Source organism: Pteropus medius, unplaced genomic scaffold (genome assembly GCF_902729225.1).
Source record: "Pteropus medius unplaced genomic scaffold, Ma_sr-lr_union100, whole genome shotgun sequence".
NCBI classification, from domain to species: domain Eukaryota; kingdom Metazoa; phylum Chordata; class Mammalia; order Chiroptera; family Pteropodidae; genus Pteropus; species Pteropus medius.
Window position 1 is genome coordinate 2,668,159 of NW_024351731.1, and position 18,029 is coordinate 2,686,187.

The following is an 18,029-nucleotide window of genomic DNA, read 5'->3' on the forward strand; positions in this document are numbered from 1 at the left end:
CAAGAGCAGCTCTTGAATGGACCCTGCCTGCTCTCACCATCTGCTTGAGCGTGACTTTCCTGAGCATGGCACTCTGACCCCGATCATTAATTCACTAAAAAGGAAATCACTGCCTGATCTCCACCTCAGCATAACCACACGAAGTCTCCGCCAACGTCTGCATTTCCATGGATGCACTTTCTGTGGGCCAGTTCCAACGCGAGTCGACCAGTGAGAGACAGGAGAAGGTGAACTCCACGAGTTCTACAGGGAGGGCGGGGTGTGGCCCAGGCTGAGGCCAGCACAAGGTTGGTGACTTGTAGGCAGTCACCACCCAGCATTCCCTGCTTCCTCTCTCCGCCTCCTCCTTCTCCCCGCTCCCCCCCACCCCGCTCCCCACCCAGTCCCTGCCTTAAGGGAGATATCTCGACTGTGCCTTGCGGCCAACCACTCTGAACATCCAAAGACTAAATAAAACATTTACCTTAAGTACTTGCTGTGACAAGTTTAACTGCTCATCCATTTACTCCTGGATGACCATTTATGAGCCAGGAAAGGCTCCCACTGGGAATACAGACAGAGGCCTGACACTATCTCCCCTCTCCCTCCAGTGCCCACAGGCTACCAAGACAGACTAGTAAGCAAGTTATTACAGCACCTGGATGGTTCCATATTGGAAAGGCAATTCGGGGGACACTGTAGAAGAGTCAGGTGTGTTCCCGGGAGATGACATAAAATCTGAATCCTGAAGGTGAAGAATTTGCTAGAAAAAAAACGCTGTAGGGGAGGGAACAGACTGCAGCCCAGAGATCACGGGAGTGCGTGGGTGAGGGATGCAGCGCCTGCCGAGAACTGCAGGGCCAGGTGGACGAGAGCAGGGCTCAGGGGCGGTGCAGGGAGGCCAGGACCCAGGGCCGAGGGCCTGCGCTGCTGAGCTGCAGTCTCAAGTGCATTCTAAGAGCTAGGGAGACACCAGACACCAGTGAGGCTGGAGGAGGACGGAGAGAGAGGGTGTGGGTGTGGAGTGGGGGGCGGGGGTTGAAGGCGGACGAGCTCTGCAGGGTTCAAGCAATCCCCGAAGTCACTGACCGTGAAGGAAAAAAACACACCCAGACGCGGCCTCAGCTCTGGGAATCACATGTAACAGCTGGGGCCCGACATCCATCCACAGTGCCTGCCACTCTGACAGGCCGCCCAGTGGAGGCCCTGCCTCCTGGACCTCACCCTCGAGGGACTGGGCACAGCCCTAGCCACCAAGCTCCCCTGAAGGAGTTTCTGCTCCCGTTTTTTTACAATCTGGGGTTTGGGGATTTAAGAACTGGTCCAAATGGCGACTTCCTACCTCCTACCTCCTGCCACCATTTAATGCTTTCCTCTTCATCCCCCCTGCCTGCCCTCCGCCCCTCAAGCACAGACGGGACTCTGGTCCATTACATTAACTTGGGTTCTGTTCATATTCTGAAAAGAACATTAAGAAAAAGTGTTTTCTAAGCGTAACGCCCAAATCACCAACAGGCTGGCACAGTGGTTTGTTTTTAAATTGATATAACATCTGAAAACGATGGCATCTGATATAAAAATCCTGATTTGAGGAGTTTCGGAAGAAATGGGAAGCAGGCAGCCCTGGGCCTGCGGTTCCGCAAGGTGGCCGCGGTCTCGGCTATGCCACCACGGCCTGGCCCCTGCAGAGCCGGAACAAGACCCTGAAACAGACGACCTTGAGGAAGCGCGGAATGGGGACGGCGGCCAACGAGAAGTCAGGAGACCGAGATTCCAGGACCCGCTCCAGCGCCCCAAAGAGGTGACGCTCAGCCGACCACTCACAGTGAAGGGACCTCCATGTGTGTGAGTGAGGACAGAGCCGGGCCGCTCTGCCAGACTGGTCTGAGGACCAGGTGTGCTCCTACGCGGGAAGAGGCGGCACTGCCCTACAGCGCTGCCTGTCATGGGCAGCTCGTTTGCTGTGGCTCCATTTCAAGAGCCCGAGGTCCCCGAGCCTGCACGGGGTCTGCTCCTGCGGTCCCCACGCAGGGGTCGGGAGCCAGGAACGCACGATAGCCACCACCCCCTCACGAGGTGGCTCGTTCAGCAGGCCTAGCTCAGACCAGTTCAGAGGTGTCACCGGGAGACAGAGCGTGCCTCTCACCACTCTCCGAGGTGTATCTCAGGTCCTGGAGCGCGGCCACGGCCGCCTGTGTCCCCTGAACGTCTTCCTCGGCGTCCGTGATGTGCAGGTATTGGGTGGGGGCGTCTTCTGGAGCTTCTGTTGCTGGCTAAAGAAAAACACGATACTAAGTGACCTTCCAGAAGATCGGCAGTTGCCCAGAAGTCCAAGGACACTGCCTTAAGACAAGACGAGCGCACGCAAGCAACGCTTCGCAGCATCTCATTTACCTGGCATCCCTGAGAAATCAGCTGCTCTGACAGAAAACATGCTTCCCAAAGAGAACACTTCTCTTCACAAATACCAAGACATTTTAAAAAACAGTTCTGGTAGAAAGCTTCCTGCTACACACTCTGGCCTTAGGGAACAGACGATGCTGCTCAGAGTTAGAGGTGAGACGCGCTCAGAGAATCCTGCACGTGCCCTTCCAAAGGCTCCTCTGCCGCCTCCCGCTGCCACCAGCTGCCTCTAATCTTCCCCACGCCCGGGGCCTCATGCCATGTGGCCGGCAGAGGTGGTGGCGGAAGGAAGGGGAGGATGGGCAATTACATAACATCCATAAAGCTGGCAGCACGGGTCCTGGCACACAGTGAGAGCTCTGGAAATCTCAGCTATCTATCTGTGCCGTTCTTATTTTTATGTAATGGGTATATAAACAAAACTGAACGCAGAACACGCTGTCTGTGCAAAATCAGGCACCTCATACCTAAGGAGAGAAGAGGTGAAACAGAATTTTCACAAGAATTAGATGTTAATAACGAACTCTTTCTGGACAGCATGAGGAATGCAAGTAAAACTCTAAGGCAGGAAGCATGAAGGTCACCAATAATGAAGATCAAAAAAGACTTTACACAAAATTCATAAGAGCCAAAGGGATCATGCTTTGCAAGCACTTATCAGTAACTGACACAGGCAAAGTGATCATTCTTGTTGAGCCAAGTTCATTTAGGTGTTCCCAGCCTGACATATAGAATAAATATCTGACGAATGCATACAGAAACAAAAGAAGCATGTTTCCTTTTAAGTACAATTAAGGGATGTATTGGACAACGTTGATTAGATGCCTTAGCCTCCGAAAAGTGGGAAGCACACAGAATGGCTTCTCCTCTGTGGGGGAGCTCTGTGTAACCACGTGTGGGAAGGACGGTGCTTCACACGCCATTCCCAGAAGCCAGGCGACCGCTCGAACTGCGGGAATAAGCAGCTCGTTATTCCACGGGGGACCACTCCGCACCCGGCGTCTTGGCTGCTCACTGTCTCGCTTCTGGAGCTGAGTACATGGCTTTGTGTCAACTGTTTTTGTGGGGTCCACAGCTCTGCCTGAGGTGTCAGGACCCCTTTCCAGGCATCACGTGTTGCCTTCCCACGAGCCACGTCTGGGAGTGCACGCTCCCCCTCAGCCTCTCCACCAGAAATGATGGCAAACTTCTGGATTCTTGCCAATCTAATAGGTAAGAAATTGTATCTCTGTCGAGTTTTAATTAACACTTATTATGTGTGAGGCTGATCATGTTTTCAGATATTCAAGGTCATTTGCATTTCTTTTTCTATGAACCCTTCTTATCTCTTGCTCATTTTCCTATTGGGCTATTGATCTTTTGCATTATTTTTAGAAGCCTTTTATAATGTAAGGACAGTCATCCTTTTTCTATGCTATGACTGAAAATACTTTAGTCATTTGTCTCTAGGAGTTCTTCCTCATAAGACTTAAAAAAATTTTTTTTCCCAGTAGTTAATTTTTTTTCCCCAGTCTTTTCCCTTATTGAACCTGAATTTTGAGTTATAGATAGAAAAGTTCTCCCCACTCTCAACTTATAAATGAATTCATTTATGTTTTCTTTTTTCTTTTTCTTTTTTTGTAAAATATCACTGTTTGGACATTTAAATCTCTGTTCTTTTTGCTCCAGGTGCTCTCTTTATATATAAGCTATCGATTATGGTATATTGATGTTCTACTCTACTTATTATGTGTAGGGGTTTTTCATTCATTCTTTTGGACCTTCCAAAAATGTAATCACGTCACCTGCAGACACAGATGCTTTATTTCTTCTCTTCTGAATCGTATGTCTCTATTTACTTTGCCTTGTCCAACACACTAGCTGACGCCCCCTCCTGACATTCAAGAGCAGTGTCCCAGGGGTCCTAGTTCTGTTCCTGACTTCAGTGAGAAACCCACTAGTGTTTCCCCATGAAGTATGACACTGGCTTTGGGCCAAGACACCTATATTTTTGTTTTCACCGTAAAGACATATTCATCAAACTCTATTGCTGCTTTTAATCAATGGATTTTGAATTTCATCAACAGCTGTTTTGCATCTATGAAGATGATCACCTCATTTTTCTCCCTAGTATATTATTGTGATGAGTGATGTTAACGTGTCCTTTATTCCTACTGAACCACCTTTCCCTTGCATTCTGGAATAATCCATGCATTGTCATGATGTACTATTTTTGCACGTACTTTTGGATTTGTTTCAAAGCCCTCATCCTTAACCACCGGATGCCCTGATGGCTCAGATCATCCTCAGGTAAGTGGTTCTTAGCTGGGGGTGATTTCAGCTCCTGGAGGACACTGGCAATGTCTGTGTTATTTCTGGTTTTCACAACTGGGGACACTATCTGGTAGGCAGGGGTCAATGATGCTACTAAACTCCCTAAAATGCAAAGGACAGGCCTCTCCAGGAAGGATTCCTCCAGGCCACAATTCTGGCAGTGCTGAGCCTGAGACGCCCTAGCCTGGGCAAACCGCAGCTAGTCCACAGGAGCAATCCCCCTGCATCTGAGAGACGGCTACTGGCTCTCACAGTGCACGTGTGCGTTCGGCTGGGTGACTGGCCCCCGCACCTGCGGGAAGAACCGAGATGGCAGGTGGGAGCACGTGCCTTCGGTGGGGGGAGAGTCGGGCCCTGAACGGAGAACGGGGCCCTTCCCTGTGCTGCGGGCAAGGACTGTCGACCTGCTCCTTGCCTTGCGTGCTTCTTTCAGAGTCGGTATCTGAAACTCCAGATTTGTGAATAACAAATGAAAATGTCAGTGAGACCAGTGTGGACACTCACGAGACGACTCAGAGTCAGAGATGACACGCCTGGCAGACCTCGCCCACTCACACCCTCCGACCTGAGACGTGCTTTGAAAAGGGTTCCCAGGTTCCCTGCCAGAAACCCCGGTGCTCTGAGGACCAGAGCTGGCCCCTGGGCTCGTCTGGTCTGCATTTGTATTTAGAAATGTCAAGGTCAGTGCCATACTCTACACAGTTACCTCCCACTTGGGCTCGCCTTCGTTTTCCACCAACTTCAGGCCATGCTTGTTCTTCAAGTGCCTGTTGAACTCCCATTTGGTGCCATATACGAAGCTGCAGACAGGGCACTTCAGACCGCCTGAAAGCACAGAGGTGAAGAGAAGCATTTGTAGCAACGTTTCTGCTTCCCATTCAAAGGCCTCAAATTGAAGGACTGAAAATACTCAGAAAAAAGTTACGCTGTTGCTGACGTGTGCTGTGTGGTTAGGCCTACGATAGTTGCGTCTGTGCTGAGCGTGAACAGGCTTTTTTTTTTTCCTTGTCATTATCCCCTAATTAATACAACTATTTATACCGCATTTACATTGTATTAGTTATTATGAGTAATCTAGAGATGATTTAAAGTGTATAGGAGAACATACACAGGTTATGTGCAAATATTATGCCATTTTATATAAGGGTCTTCAGCATCTGTAAATTTTGGCATCCATGGGGGTCCTGGAACCAATTCCCCAAGACCTAGAGATGACTATATAGTCTTCTTATTTTAGGTGCCAGAGACAAATGAGATGAGTAACATAATTCCTTTGGCTGATAGGATAAATGGAATGTGCCGCTTCGTAAACTAACATATATTTCACACTGTGAATGCTCAGACATGATTATAGAAGTTTTTTAAAAGCCCCTCAAGTTTCAAACCCTCCCTGGGCACAGGTACCACCCCACTGAGCATCCTGGTCCTCAGGCCTCCACGACCCTCTCACCCACCCAGCTTCCTGCTGTGCCCCGAGGCCCTCTTACTACGTCCCTCTGCTGGCTCCTGTTCAGCCCCCAGGCCATGACCCCTGGCTGGGTACCCAGACATTCTGCTTCAGGCTCCTCTCCCTGCCCCCCTGATTCCTAGGGGATTCATCACACACTACAGAATCTGTAGGCTGGTGACTGTCCCAGACCTCTGTCCTGCACTGCAGTTTGAGATGCCAGTCCAGCAGTTGCTGTGCCCGCCCATGGCCGCCCACAACCGAGCACTCCACTGCCGCCATGGCCCTCCCCAGCCCGGCCACGGTCATCTTTTGCACAGCTGGGAGTAACCGGCTCCTAACCGGTCCCCCGGCAGCCGCTGCTGGCCCTCCACTGTTGGTCTACACTCCGCCCAACACACAGGATGGTCTTGTAAAGTGTGAACTACATCACGTCTCTCGTGGCTGAGAAGCCCTGCAGTGGCCTTCTGTCACACCCAGAATAAAAGCCCAGCTCCGTGCCGTGTCCCCACCCCCACCCCCCATTCTCGCCTTTCTCTGTCCCGCACTGACCAGGCTTGTCCCCTAGTCCCCTTGCAGGACACCTGCCTGGAAGCTCCTCCTCCACCATCTCCACCTGTCCCCTCCTCCTCTCTGGGTCCATCATCTTCAAAAAGCCTCTCTGACTCTCCCAGCTAAGGCAACCCCCAACACACAGAGCGCCCCAAACTCTACCCGATTTCCTGACTGTCTGCGTGTCACGGCAACGATCTAGTCTGAACCCGCATTACGTATCACTCCCGCACACGTCCTCCGGCTGTCTTCCTCCTCACACGGCACCCTGAGGAGGCTGGGGGCTTTGTCCAGCTTTCTCACTGTGCGCGTCTCAGCTCCTGGCATCTGGCAGGTCCTCAACCACCGAGTCTGACGCACTGACGCTGGGTCCCAGCAAACCCCCTTCTTGCTTTAGGTCTTTCTCCAGCCGGCCCCCACTCTCCTCTGTAACTCTGCCCCTCCCTCTGCACTCGCCCTCCCGCGCCCTTAGGTCTTCTCCACGGAGGAAGAGAGCCCCTCGCCCAGCCCGGGCACAGCCCATCTCCTCCTTCCTGCTCGGGCAGGGCTCTGGGAGGAGTGTCCACGCCCTAGAGCTTACTAGAACCTGGTACCGCCCGCTGCTCCTGACACCTATGACCCCTGGGAAGCAAGGGGAGGAGGGCGGCAAGTTCTCACCAGAGAGCCTCCCGAATCGTTTAGATTTTATTCCATATGAGTGCAACCGCCTATTCAAAAAATAGTGAAATTAAGATCGAAACCGGAAAGTACGTGCAGCCATCACTTCTTTGCCCCTCCTCATTACTTAGGCAGGTAGATCTCGACCAGGAGTAATTTTGCCCTAGAGAGGGGACATCTGGCAACGTCTAGAGAAAATTCTGGTTGTCACAACTAGGGAGGGCTACTGGTATCTGGTGGAGAGAGATCAGGGATGCTGCAAACATCCTACGATGCACGGGACAGCCCCCAACAACGAATGATCCGGCCCTACGTAAGGCAGTGTCCAGGCTGAGAAGTCCTGCAAGCTCGCTCACAGCAGACTGCGTTCCGTTCCCAGGCACTCTCCTGGCCTTGCACGGGTCACGCCTTCCACTTGGGGCCACTGCGCTGCGTCTGACGCCTCACACGTTAAGCCACGTGTTCCTCGTGGCAGCCCCGAGGGGCATGATCAGCTGCTTACGCGGAGGCCCAGGATGGTCAAGTAAGCCTTCGAGGTCACTCAGCAAAGCCAAGAACTGAAACCAAGTCTGGCTAATCCCAGAGCCCACATCCTTGATCTCCGGCTGTGCTGCCTTCCAGAGTGACTTCTGTGCATTATACGACAATGTGACCAGCCAAATTCTCCAGCCAAATCTCTTCCAACTGGGCTTCTGTGACAGCTCTCATTCTCTGGTCTTCCACCAACTGTCCCCTGATTCAAACTCCTATATGGCCTCCTGGTCCTCCGTCCGGAGCCCCACCACCTCTCAAACACTCAGCCCCTCTGCACGCTGGGGGTCACATCCAGCAGTGTCCAGAAGCATCCGTTTTCCCCAGCATCACTGCGGCGATGGGAGAACTGAGCTGAACACTGCGTGTTCTCAGGCTGCCACCTTGTTTCTTGCTCACTGGGGAACTAGGGAGGGAGTAGAGGAACTCCATGCTGATGCCGACGTTGTCCTAACAAAGTACGTGAGAGCCAGACGAATCTCATGGGGATGCATCACACTATTTAAGCATCTGCCAGATGCAGTGACGATGCGCTCGATACCCTGAATCAATTCCATGTCAGTGGAACCTTACGGGGAATTGTTCTGTAACTGAGGTTCCCTGTCTTTCAGCTGAAGTCGTGGTGACTCCCCAAAGAGTCACTAGCAGAAATGGCAGCCAACCCAGACGGTGACGGCGCACCCTCTAGCGCCTTCGGCTCACTGCTGTCCAGCCTCCCGATGCTGGGAGGACCGGGAAGCAAGGAGGAGTCTAACAGAGACGGGCGACAGAGTCAGCAGAAAGCCGGCAACAGACCAAATTCTAAACTTCAAGAACATTCTACGGAAAAGGCATCTCAAATACTTTCTGAAACTCAAACACTCAGTACCTTTTTTTAAGGCAAAACCAAATGGACTTGTTCTTTTCTTGGCCAAAGGATAATGAAACTTAGTGTTTAGCCAGCTTTGTTATCATTTATTAATCATCTAAAATGGTATATTTCCCTAAAATCATCTTTTAAAGCCCCCCAAGGTATAAGAATCTTTTTTTTTTTTTTTTTTTTTTTTTTTTAAACTGATGTTGCTTCTATAAAGACTTAATATGAGGCACTGAACAAAAGCAAACTATCTCAGGCTACACTCAGGCTTCAACACGAAATTAAAGATTGCTTCTGGGGTACTTTTTAATGGAAAGTAATGCAGGGAGGAAAACATCCTTGCATTATGCTTAAATGAAAATTAATATGCTCCTACATTAATTAAAACTTGAACCTTTGCCACAGTGATGTTAATTAAAGAACATGTAAATATGTAATCTAGATTACATGGAAATATGTAATCTAGACCAAACGTATAACTCTGCCAGTTAACTGACATCAAAGCTGAGAGAAATTAATTTTTACTTCACTTCATTAAATTCTTAGGCAATGCACATGAAAAGGTCGCAGGGAAACGGGAATTTACTTGCAACGTGGATATTACATGCCCACCATAAAAACTGCCAACCCCCAAATCACGATTCCCGCGTAAGAAATGATGACCCGGGCAAAAAAATAGAATTTCAGGAGCGATTTTAAAAATTGATCATGGCATCTGGTGCTCTTTCTGGAACGCAATATATTCTAGAAGAGTCTCAGACATTAAAATGTTTGCGCTCCTCTGTGGAGGCTGACATTACTGAAAATTCAATTTCACATCCAATAATACGTCTCCCGGAATGGCATGGCATACTGGGGTGGGCAGTCGGAAGGCCTGAATCTGGTACTTGCTCACGTGACCCAGAACCGCTTCCTTAAATGCTCGGGGCGTGTTCTCTAAGGTGACAATGCTAGAGCGCGTATGTGACCTTGACACAGGCGCGGCGGTGAGCAGCAGGAGAATGGGCCACGCAAACATTCACGCCCTAATGCCCGCAGCATGGGAGCATGGTACCCCACCTGATGGAAGGGACCTCAAGGATGTGATTCGGTTGAGGATCTGGAGGTGGGGAGACTATTCCACATTATCGAGGTGGGCCCAGTGTAACCACGGAGGTCCTTAGAAGGAGGAGGCAGGAGAAAACACCATAGTCCCTTCCCTCAGAAACCTATGAGGGACAGAAGTGACTGGGGAACATCTTGGCCGCTGGGTCCTTCCTCCTCAGCTGCCCCGCAGCGCCCCGCTGGCACCCACCCCCAACCCCTGAGCACGGGGCAGGGAGATCTCCAGAAGTCGACAGCTTTGCCTGCATCGCCGTGCGCCAACGCTTAAACGCAGCTGATGGACAAGCACCCCTGCCCTTGGTTTGAGACTGCGACATCATTGTGCAAAGACCGCACTTTATTGGTGGTGTCTTCCTACGCTACCGTTTGAGCACATAACTCCTCAGTATCAGGATAAGAAATTATAAAGTCCCATGAAGATGTTGTTTGAGGAGTAGAAGTGGAATACAAAACCAAGTGGGGATGGGGAGCATCAGCTAAATTAACCCAAAGAAAGTGAAAAGTTCCCATGGCACCAAATGACTCAGCATTTCCAGCCACGGCAATTTTCTGCAGTCCGCCCCTCTGCCCCCTTCTCCTCCCCTCTCCCCGACACGAGCACGGGGTGGGCTGTGTGTTCTTGACATTTCTAAGCTGCGCTCATATTCAACCAGCCACCTGATTTCAGAGACGGTTCTCCCGCCAAAACACAATGCCTCTTAAGAGCCAAGAGACATCCGGTTGTTTCTCCTTCAATCTGATATATGTATATGTAACACGCATATACACACACATATATACACATATATATATCAAGAAAACCAAAAATACCCCTGCAGAGATTAAAAATAAAACCTAGACCCTTTCAGAGAATGTCAACTGATTACAGAGAGTCTTAAAAAGTTAACTGAAAACTTAGGGCATGGAACAGTTCAACCTTGGCATATTTTTTGCAAGGCAATGATGTAAGTTTGGAGGCACCGAGCAATGATGACGTCATCAATCAGATGCCCACGCTTGTCCCAACAGCCACGGTAACGTCTATTTCCTGTCACTCCACCCCAAAAGGTGTGAAGGACGTGACACAAATCTCTAGCCTACGACTCCAGCGATTTACTGTGACTCTAGGTGTCCACTCTCTCCTCTGTGATTCCTGGACAGGGTCAAAAATGATGCAATGGCTCTAAAGGTCTTACATATTTTCAGGTTTAAAAAAAAAAAAGGAAAGGAGACACACAAGAAAGGAACGATAATGTACTGAGAGCCAGACACTCGTGTCCTCTCCGCCACCCCGTGAGATGGCAGCTGTGAACAACATCTTGGGTGAGGGTCCACAGTGGAGAGCTCGAGTAACCTGCCCAAGTGCACAGCTAAAGGACACAGCCTCACGCCCACCTCGCCATCCTGCTCTCCAGTGCCAGGAAACTGCTGTTCACGAAAACACAAGGATGGGTGGCCTTAAAATTATCCTGAATTTTTTATGCTGTTCGTCATCAGCTCTGTCACCAAACGTGCTGGAGGACACGGTCAATTCATTTGTTCTAAATTAAGATGCATTTTATGGCGATTCCAGCAAGCGGAGCTTCACCCTGCACCAGCACCTGCACAGACCAGTTTGCAGTCCCACATCCCTGTTAACCAGAGAAAGGTTTATAAAACTGTCTTCAGCTTCAAATAGACGCAGGACTTGGGAAAAAGTAGCAACTAACGTTCTGTATGGTGCAATCATTTTTTAGTTGAATTGCTAAAGTCTGGATATAAATACAACATTTCTTTGTATGGCAGTAGTACATGCGCTAAACCCTCTCAAGTGGGAAAACGTGCTTACTTACTGCAAAAAGAAGCAAAAATCCCCAAACTTTTCACTGTTAGAGGTTCTCATCCATTCTCTTTAGTTTAAATGTTCTAAATGGTTTTTTTTTTCATTTTTAGGACAAGTAATCTGAGCACTAAAATAAATATTTTTGGCTAATCTAAAGAAGCTCACCTATAATTGTTTGCCATAGCATTATTTATAACTGCAGTAAAAGAAAAATCTGGAAACCCTATAATGTTCAACAAAAGGGGAATGTTTAAATAAAATGAGGCTGTGCCACTTGATGATGCATTACAAAAAAGCCCTGAGAAATTATAATTATGAAGATGAAAGGAAAAAAAGCATGTCCATGTTAATCAACGTTAAGTACAGACAGTAAGTCGGGAACTTTTGTTTATGCAAAATGTACACGTGGACAATGAAGAGAAGGCAATGCTGATTATGAATGTTACCAGGAGGGCGGTGAGATCTGTGGGTAAATTAGGACTTTTTTCATTCTAGATTTCCATTAACGTTGCCCTAATGCTATCCTGGCAATAAGAAACACAGATAAATACTAATGAGGAGGAGAAAGGCACAATAATGATGAAGAATTAACAACACTCAACATTCAGGGATTAGGGTCACACTGCCAGGTATCCCGGTTCTTCCCAATGGGATGAGGCCCACTTCGGACGAGCAGGGGCCCCAGAGAGGGCACGTCACTTACCTTGCTGGACGAGAGCGTCGGCCGCCAGCTCCCCGCCGCCCACGTTGGCGTACTCCTCGTTGGGGTGCTTCCTGTTGTAGTGCCGCTTCAGGGAGCCGGATATGTTGCACGAGTAATGGCAGTGGGCGCAGCGGAAGGGCTGCAGGGCAAACAGCGCGGTTAGGGGAAGGCGAACCCTGGCCGAGGCCACGCCCCAGCTGAGGCCACGCCCCCAAGGAGAGGCACGGCTCCCCTCTGCGCGTGACCCCCCAACGAGCAGGCTCATCCTCTTGGGAAAGATGTGACCTTGGTGTTTAGTCCTGCCTCTGTGGAACCAACCAAGTGACCAGGCAAGGTGTCCCCAGACTAGGAGGGTCTACTCTAAATTCGGTTGCTTTCATTTTTTCTTTCATTTTTGGGGGAGAGGGGGTCCAACCCAGAATTTACAACTTGCTCAAGAAGAAAATAACAAAAAAGCAATACAGTAATCTATCATTTTTTTTTTTTTAAGTGAAAGCCTTTCAAACTAGCTTCCCTTACACATTCATTCCCTGATGTTCTTGCTTCTTTAACTAAACGGTTTCGTCCGCAGTATTACCTGCAAGAACCTGCATATACACAAGTGTCAACCCATCGCTTTGTTCACTGTTAGCAAAATCCATCTGGTCCAATCCATTTCCAACGCCAGCCCGGGCAAGACCAGGCACCTTCGGAACGAGGGCACGCACGGGTTGTGCGGCCTTGCCTGCCACCACGCACACTGCCGAGGGGTAAGGGCTTCTGCTCGGACGCCGGGGAGAGCCCAGTGAGGCATGGCCGGCAGCTGGGTGATGGCTGTGTATCTGACCACTGTTACATCCCACGCCTTTACTCCTGGTCGGGTCAATTCCGGAGTGTCCCTCCGAACCATATGCTGTGCAACCTGACACGCGGCCAACAGAGTCCCAGCTCTGCTGTAGGGCCCCGCGGGTAACAAAGCACCTCCCGGCCAGCGAGGCTGGCAGGGCGTGGAGCAGCGCACGGCGCCGGGGGTCCAGCTGAGGCACGTTCCACTCGCCTGTGGCACTGACGGACAATGGGACCTCAGGCAGGTGGCGGGACTTCTTTGAGCACTGAATTTCTCACCAGTAAGATGGGGATAATGATACCGCCTTGGAAGGGGGTTGTGAGAAGTAAATGACATAACGCACACGGGTATCTCAGATGCCACAGAGACGAGCACTGTTTTCAGTAACGATTTTACACAACTCGTGCTGTGCCTGTGGGAGCCGGAGTGGTTTTAAGACCTTGAAACCACCTTGACTCCTCAATGGTCAAAGTCATTCACCTGTCACCACTACCACCCAGGTGGGCGGAACCAGCAACCGCGGGTCTGTGCAGGGGAAGTGGCCGACAAGCAGGGGAAAGCGTCCCCCCCGCTTTGAGGCTTTGCTCAGCCCCTCTTTCAATGGTTTCATCCTTTCAAGCCTACAGATGTGCTGGAGGGAAGCAAATGAAAAGGAAAACCCTGTCCTGTCCTTGTTGGAGTCCCCTAGGCGCCCCCTCCCGCCAGAAGAGCGGCTCCTGCCCACGGCCCTCACCGGTTCAGCTCCCTTTCTCAGCCTCCGACATGTCCTCGGCAAAACACTCCTGCAGGCACAGGCAGCACCCTGTTTCCCATCTCTGTAGCTGGCTGCCATCTCCTACTGTGACATTCTCGATGCAGTGACACTCCTATCACCAGCTTCTCCTGCTCTGAACGGTCTAGATCTCCTGCCCAGACCTAAGGTTAAATGCCGGCATTCTCCAAGATTCTGTCCTGGGGCCTGTTTTGTTCCTCTGTGTGGTTCCAGTGGCCCTTTTCACCCCGTTGATGGCTGGGGTCTATATATCTAGTTATGATTCTTCCTGAACCACAGAGAGAAATTTTCAACTGTCTTCCAGGTGTCTCTACAGGGATGTTATGTAGGCATCTCAAAATAAACATATGTGACTTCAGACTCGCTGTCTTTCTGCAAAATCAGCTGATCACCCAAAGACAGAAACCTGAGTCCTCCTAGACTTCTTGTCCTCTTTTCTTACTGTCCAGCTAATTACTGAGTCTTGCCCAGGCTCCCTCGGAAGCCTTTCCAGAATTTACCCCTGCTCCTCTCCCCGTCAGTCCCGCACAGCAAAAGATGCCACCCCAGGCTCTAAAGGGAATGCTACTGCTCCCACAAGGGTCATTCTCAGACAGAAAGGCACAGGGACACTGATGAGTGAGTCATCCTGCTCCGAAACAGTCCCCAGGGGCCCCGCCCTCGGTGTAGGCCACGCTGTGGTCAGGAGATGCTTTGTGCTACACTGCACGTGCCACATTCGTTTTCCACATAAGACAATTCTGTGCTCCGCCCACAGGTACTGATTAAACCAAAGACCTGGAACGAAGGCAAAAATCAGTCCACCTCCCTCACCTATCTACTGAGCAGAAAATACGAGGTCTAAAATGCCGATACATGATCATCTGCAAAGTTAAAATAAAAGCCAAAACGTTTTCACGCTTTCATCTCTAAATAAGCAAATATATTGCAATTATTCTTGAAACGTTAGCACTTGCACAAAAAAATCAAAAAAGAACAGCCAAAAATGTTCTACTGCCAGCACTGAGTGGTCAGGGGCACAGAGTCGGGTAGGGACAATTAGAGTGAGACACTGTCCCCACACCTAACCTCAGGCTCACGTGCCAATTTCATCCTTGTCACAAAGCACATAAGCTGCTTCATGAGTGTCAACTCCTTTTATTCTCCACAGTAGAACTGCTAATGAGGAGAAAAACTGCCAAAACATGAGGAGACAGGCAAAGAAAAAAATATATATATACACGTGAGCCCAAATGAGAAATCGTTTCTGATCTACTGATTTCCGTGAAAATCCTCAATTCTCCAAGTTGGAAGGAATGTTTTCAAAGATGGACTGTGAGCAGCCTCCCTTCCACGAGGAGAGAGGAGAGTTCTGTGGCCTGTGATGGTCTGAGCTCAGCCTGCGTCAGGTGCAGGAGGCCCAACCCCCAGAGCCCCCTGCAGGCCCAACGGCCATGGGGGGTTAAGAAGTTAAACCTCCCTGGCTCTTTCCTTCATCGGCCTTGGCTTCGACTTCTGCCCATCATAACCTTTTACGTGAAATCGGTCAGCACCTAACTTCTACTTGGGGTCCTCTCTGCATACCTGTAACTGAGGCGTTGTCACATCTCAGCAGGGAATTCTGCTGGGGCTGTTGCAAGTGAAGGAGAGAGCAGATGCCACCCCTACGGCCACCACCGGCATAACGTCTGACTGCATGATTAATATCGCGAGTCTTGAGATTTCATTTCTGAAGTGTGTATTTACTGACCCTTTACTCTGACTCTGAGCCAGGCACCATCCCCTCGCCCTGGGGATACAGTGACAAATGAGAGGGACCTGTGATTCCCTGCATACTCGTGAGTTTTGGGACTTATTGATACCAACTACAAAAATTAAATGCTATCTAGGCAAACTAAATCACCTCGCTTGGTTTCTAAGTCAGATACTCAGAGAGCAAATAACGTTAGACCTCAAAAGGGACGTTATTTATTGTGAGTTTTCGGCCAGAACTTGGCCAGGGAAGGTGTAAGCAGCTACAGGAACACAGTTTATGTAAAACAAAACATCAAAGTTCTTATGTGGGCCTACAGGGAAGTGAATCAAAGACAAGGCAGGGAACCCCCATCACGCCTGCTATGGGACGTTGCACCAGAATTGTTAACCAGAGTAATGTGAGGACGTAACAATCACTACAGTTCTAGCTAACATTCGCTAGTAGCCAGCGTAAGGCCAGGCCGTTCTGCGTGTTTTACAGGGATTAATTCCGGTAAGGCTCATCACAGCCTCGTGTGGTAGGTACGACTATCACCCCCACTTCACAGATGGAGGCTGAGGCGCAGACGTTTGAGGAATCTGTCCGGTCTCAGTCTCCCAGCCGGACTTCTCTGCACTGCCTTTCGGGCCACAGGCCCAGCCAGCAATAAAGACATGATGTGATTCCCCATTCACACCATTTCCTGAGCATCTGTCTCCCCTGGGTGCCCCACGGGGGGTGGGGGGTGTGGTGTGGCATTCTCTGATTTCCTAGACATAAGGCAGCTGCATCTAACCACCAACTTCTTCTCCTTTTTTTTTTTAAAGGTAAACCATCCAAGCAGTTCTCATTCATTAATATTCCTAAATACACACAGCGCTGTGGTGGGCTGGGAGAGGGGCAGGCGGTCCCTGGGTGACTGCGACGAGGCGGGGGACAGTGCAAGCTGACGAGGTGAGGGCGGAGAGCAGCCAGACCACAGCGGGACGTGTGCGTGTCAGGAAAGTCACTCTAGGCAGTGCAAGTCCCCCGCCAGTGTCGAGGAGCGAGGTGGCATGGCAACTTCAAATGTCACTTTGGGAATTGACAGAGGGTGGATTTGAAAGGAACAAGACTGAAGGCAGGGAACCAATTACCTAGTCGTTGTAATGATACAGACGAAAAATACAGAGGCCCTAAAATGAACAAAAAAACAGAAAAGGCTTCAGAGAGATGGAGGAGGCGGAAGCGGCCAGGCCTGGTGACCGAGGTGCTGTGCCACAGCAGAGGTGGAGAGCCTCCGGGAGGGCTCCGCGTTTCCAGCACGGCTGACGGAGGAGAAAGGCACTCCTCCAGCGGAGAGAGGGGACCGAGAGAGGAGAGGGTCAGAGGACGGAACTCTGGACACCACGATGGCAGGTCCAGAAAGTGGTTGGAGACATGAGCGTAAACTCAGAGGAAAGTTCTGGGCTACAGACACCGATCTGAGCACAGAACATAGTAGCCGATGCTCCGAGACAGAACACACCCACTGCCAGAAAATGTGAGTGACATCAGAACGGCACCTGGAATGTGGGGACAGGGATGTAAAATAAGAGATGAGCTCAAGAAGAGGGACAAGAGTGAGTGACAGCAGACAGAAGAATCAGGGAGTCTCAGAATCTAGGGAATAATGTCCCTCATGGAGGGAGGAATGGCAAAGTCAAGTTCACCAAGAAACTCAACAAGAAAAGGCCTAACAAGTACCCACCCGACCCGGCCACCAGAGGGGTGGGCTCCAGGGGTCTTAGTGAGAAGAGTTTCAGTAACGTGCGGAAGACACGCCTACCGCCTGACCCCCGGGGAGCCTGCCCACGGCGGCCGCCGAAACACTGGGCGCTAGACTCACATGACCAAACATACAGAAACGAAAGCCCTGGCTGGCCGGCTGCTCACTCCTCAATGGCAAACGTGTCCGTCAGAAACTTTTCCACTCTGAGAAGTTTTATCGCATTGCATCTCTGAACTGTCAAGTGCCATTACCCACACAGGGTCACCCAGCAAAGCTCGGGGCCCTTTTAGAATGTTCTGGATGATGACATGGATGGCAGACTGAAATCTTTCTTAGATGTACTGAGTACATCCCCACGGCGTGCTCCGAGAGCTCTTTGGCAGGCTGGGTGCAGGCCTCCAACCCAGAAGCAAGAGAAAAGCTGGTCAGGTCAGTCACCAAGGACCACAGCTGCACCCCAACACCAGGGAGGGGGACATGCACACCGATAAGAAAGAGGGCCAAGACTACATTATGAGAGACGTCGCATGGCTTATAAGGAGTCTGCATCTGGAGGGCCTGCGCCCTCGTCTCCTCCTCTGCCCCCCGCCCCTCCCCCCGCTCCTCCTCAGGCCCAAGCAC

At 50.5% G+C, this 18,029-nt stretch overlaps 1 protein-coding gene across 4 annotated transcripts in view; it reads right to left on the bottom strand.

Annotated features, from left to right (window-relative positions):
• ZFAT (zinc finger and AT-hook domain containing) overlaps positions 1–18,029 on the bottom strand; it is a 117,319-nt gene that overhangs the window by 17,356 nt on the left and 81,934 nt on the right. For all 4 annotated transcript variants that reach the window (XM_039845899.1, XM_039845901.1, XM_039845897.1 and 1 more), the window contains 3 exons: positions 12,347–12,485; positions 5,402–5,520; positions 2,126–2,252 (listed from right to left, as the gene is read on the bottom strand). In XM_039845899.1, the coding sequence (XP_039701833.1) occupies positions 2,126–2,252; positions 5,402–5,520; positions 12,347–12,485 (385 nt within the window). The remainder of the gene's footprint in view (positions 1–2,125; positions 2,253–5,401; positions 5,521–12,346; positions 12,486–18,029) is intronic.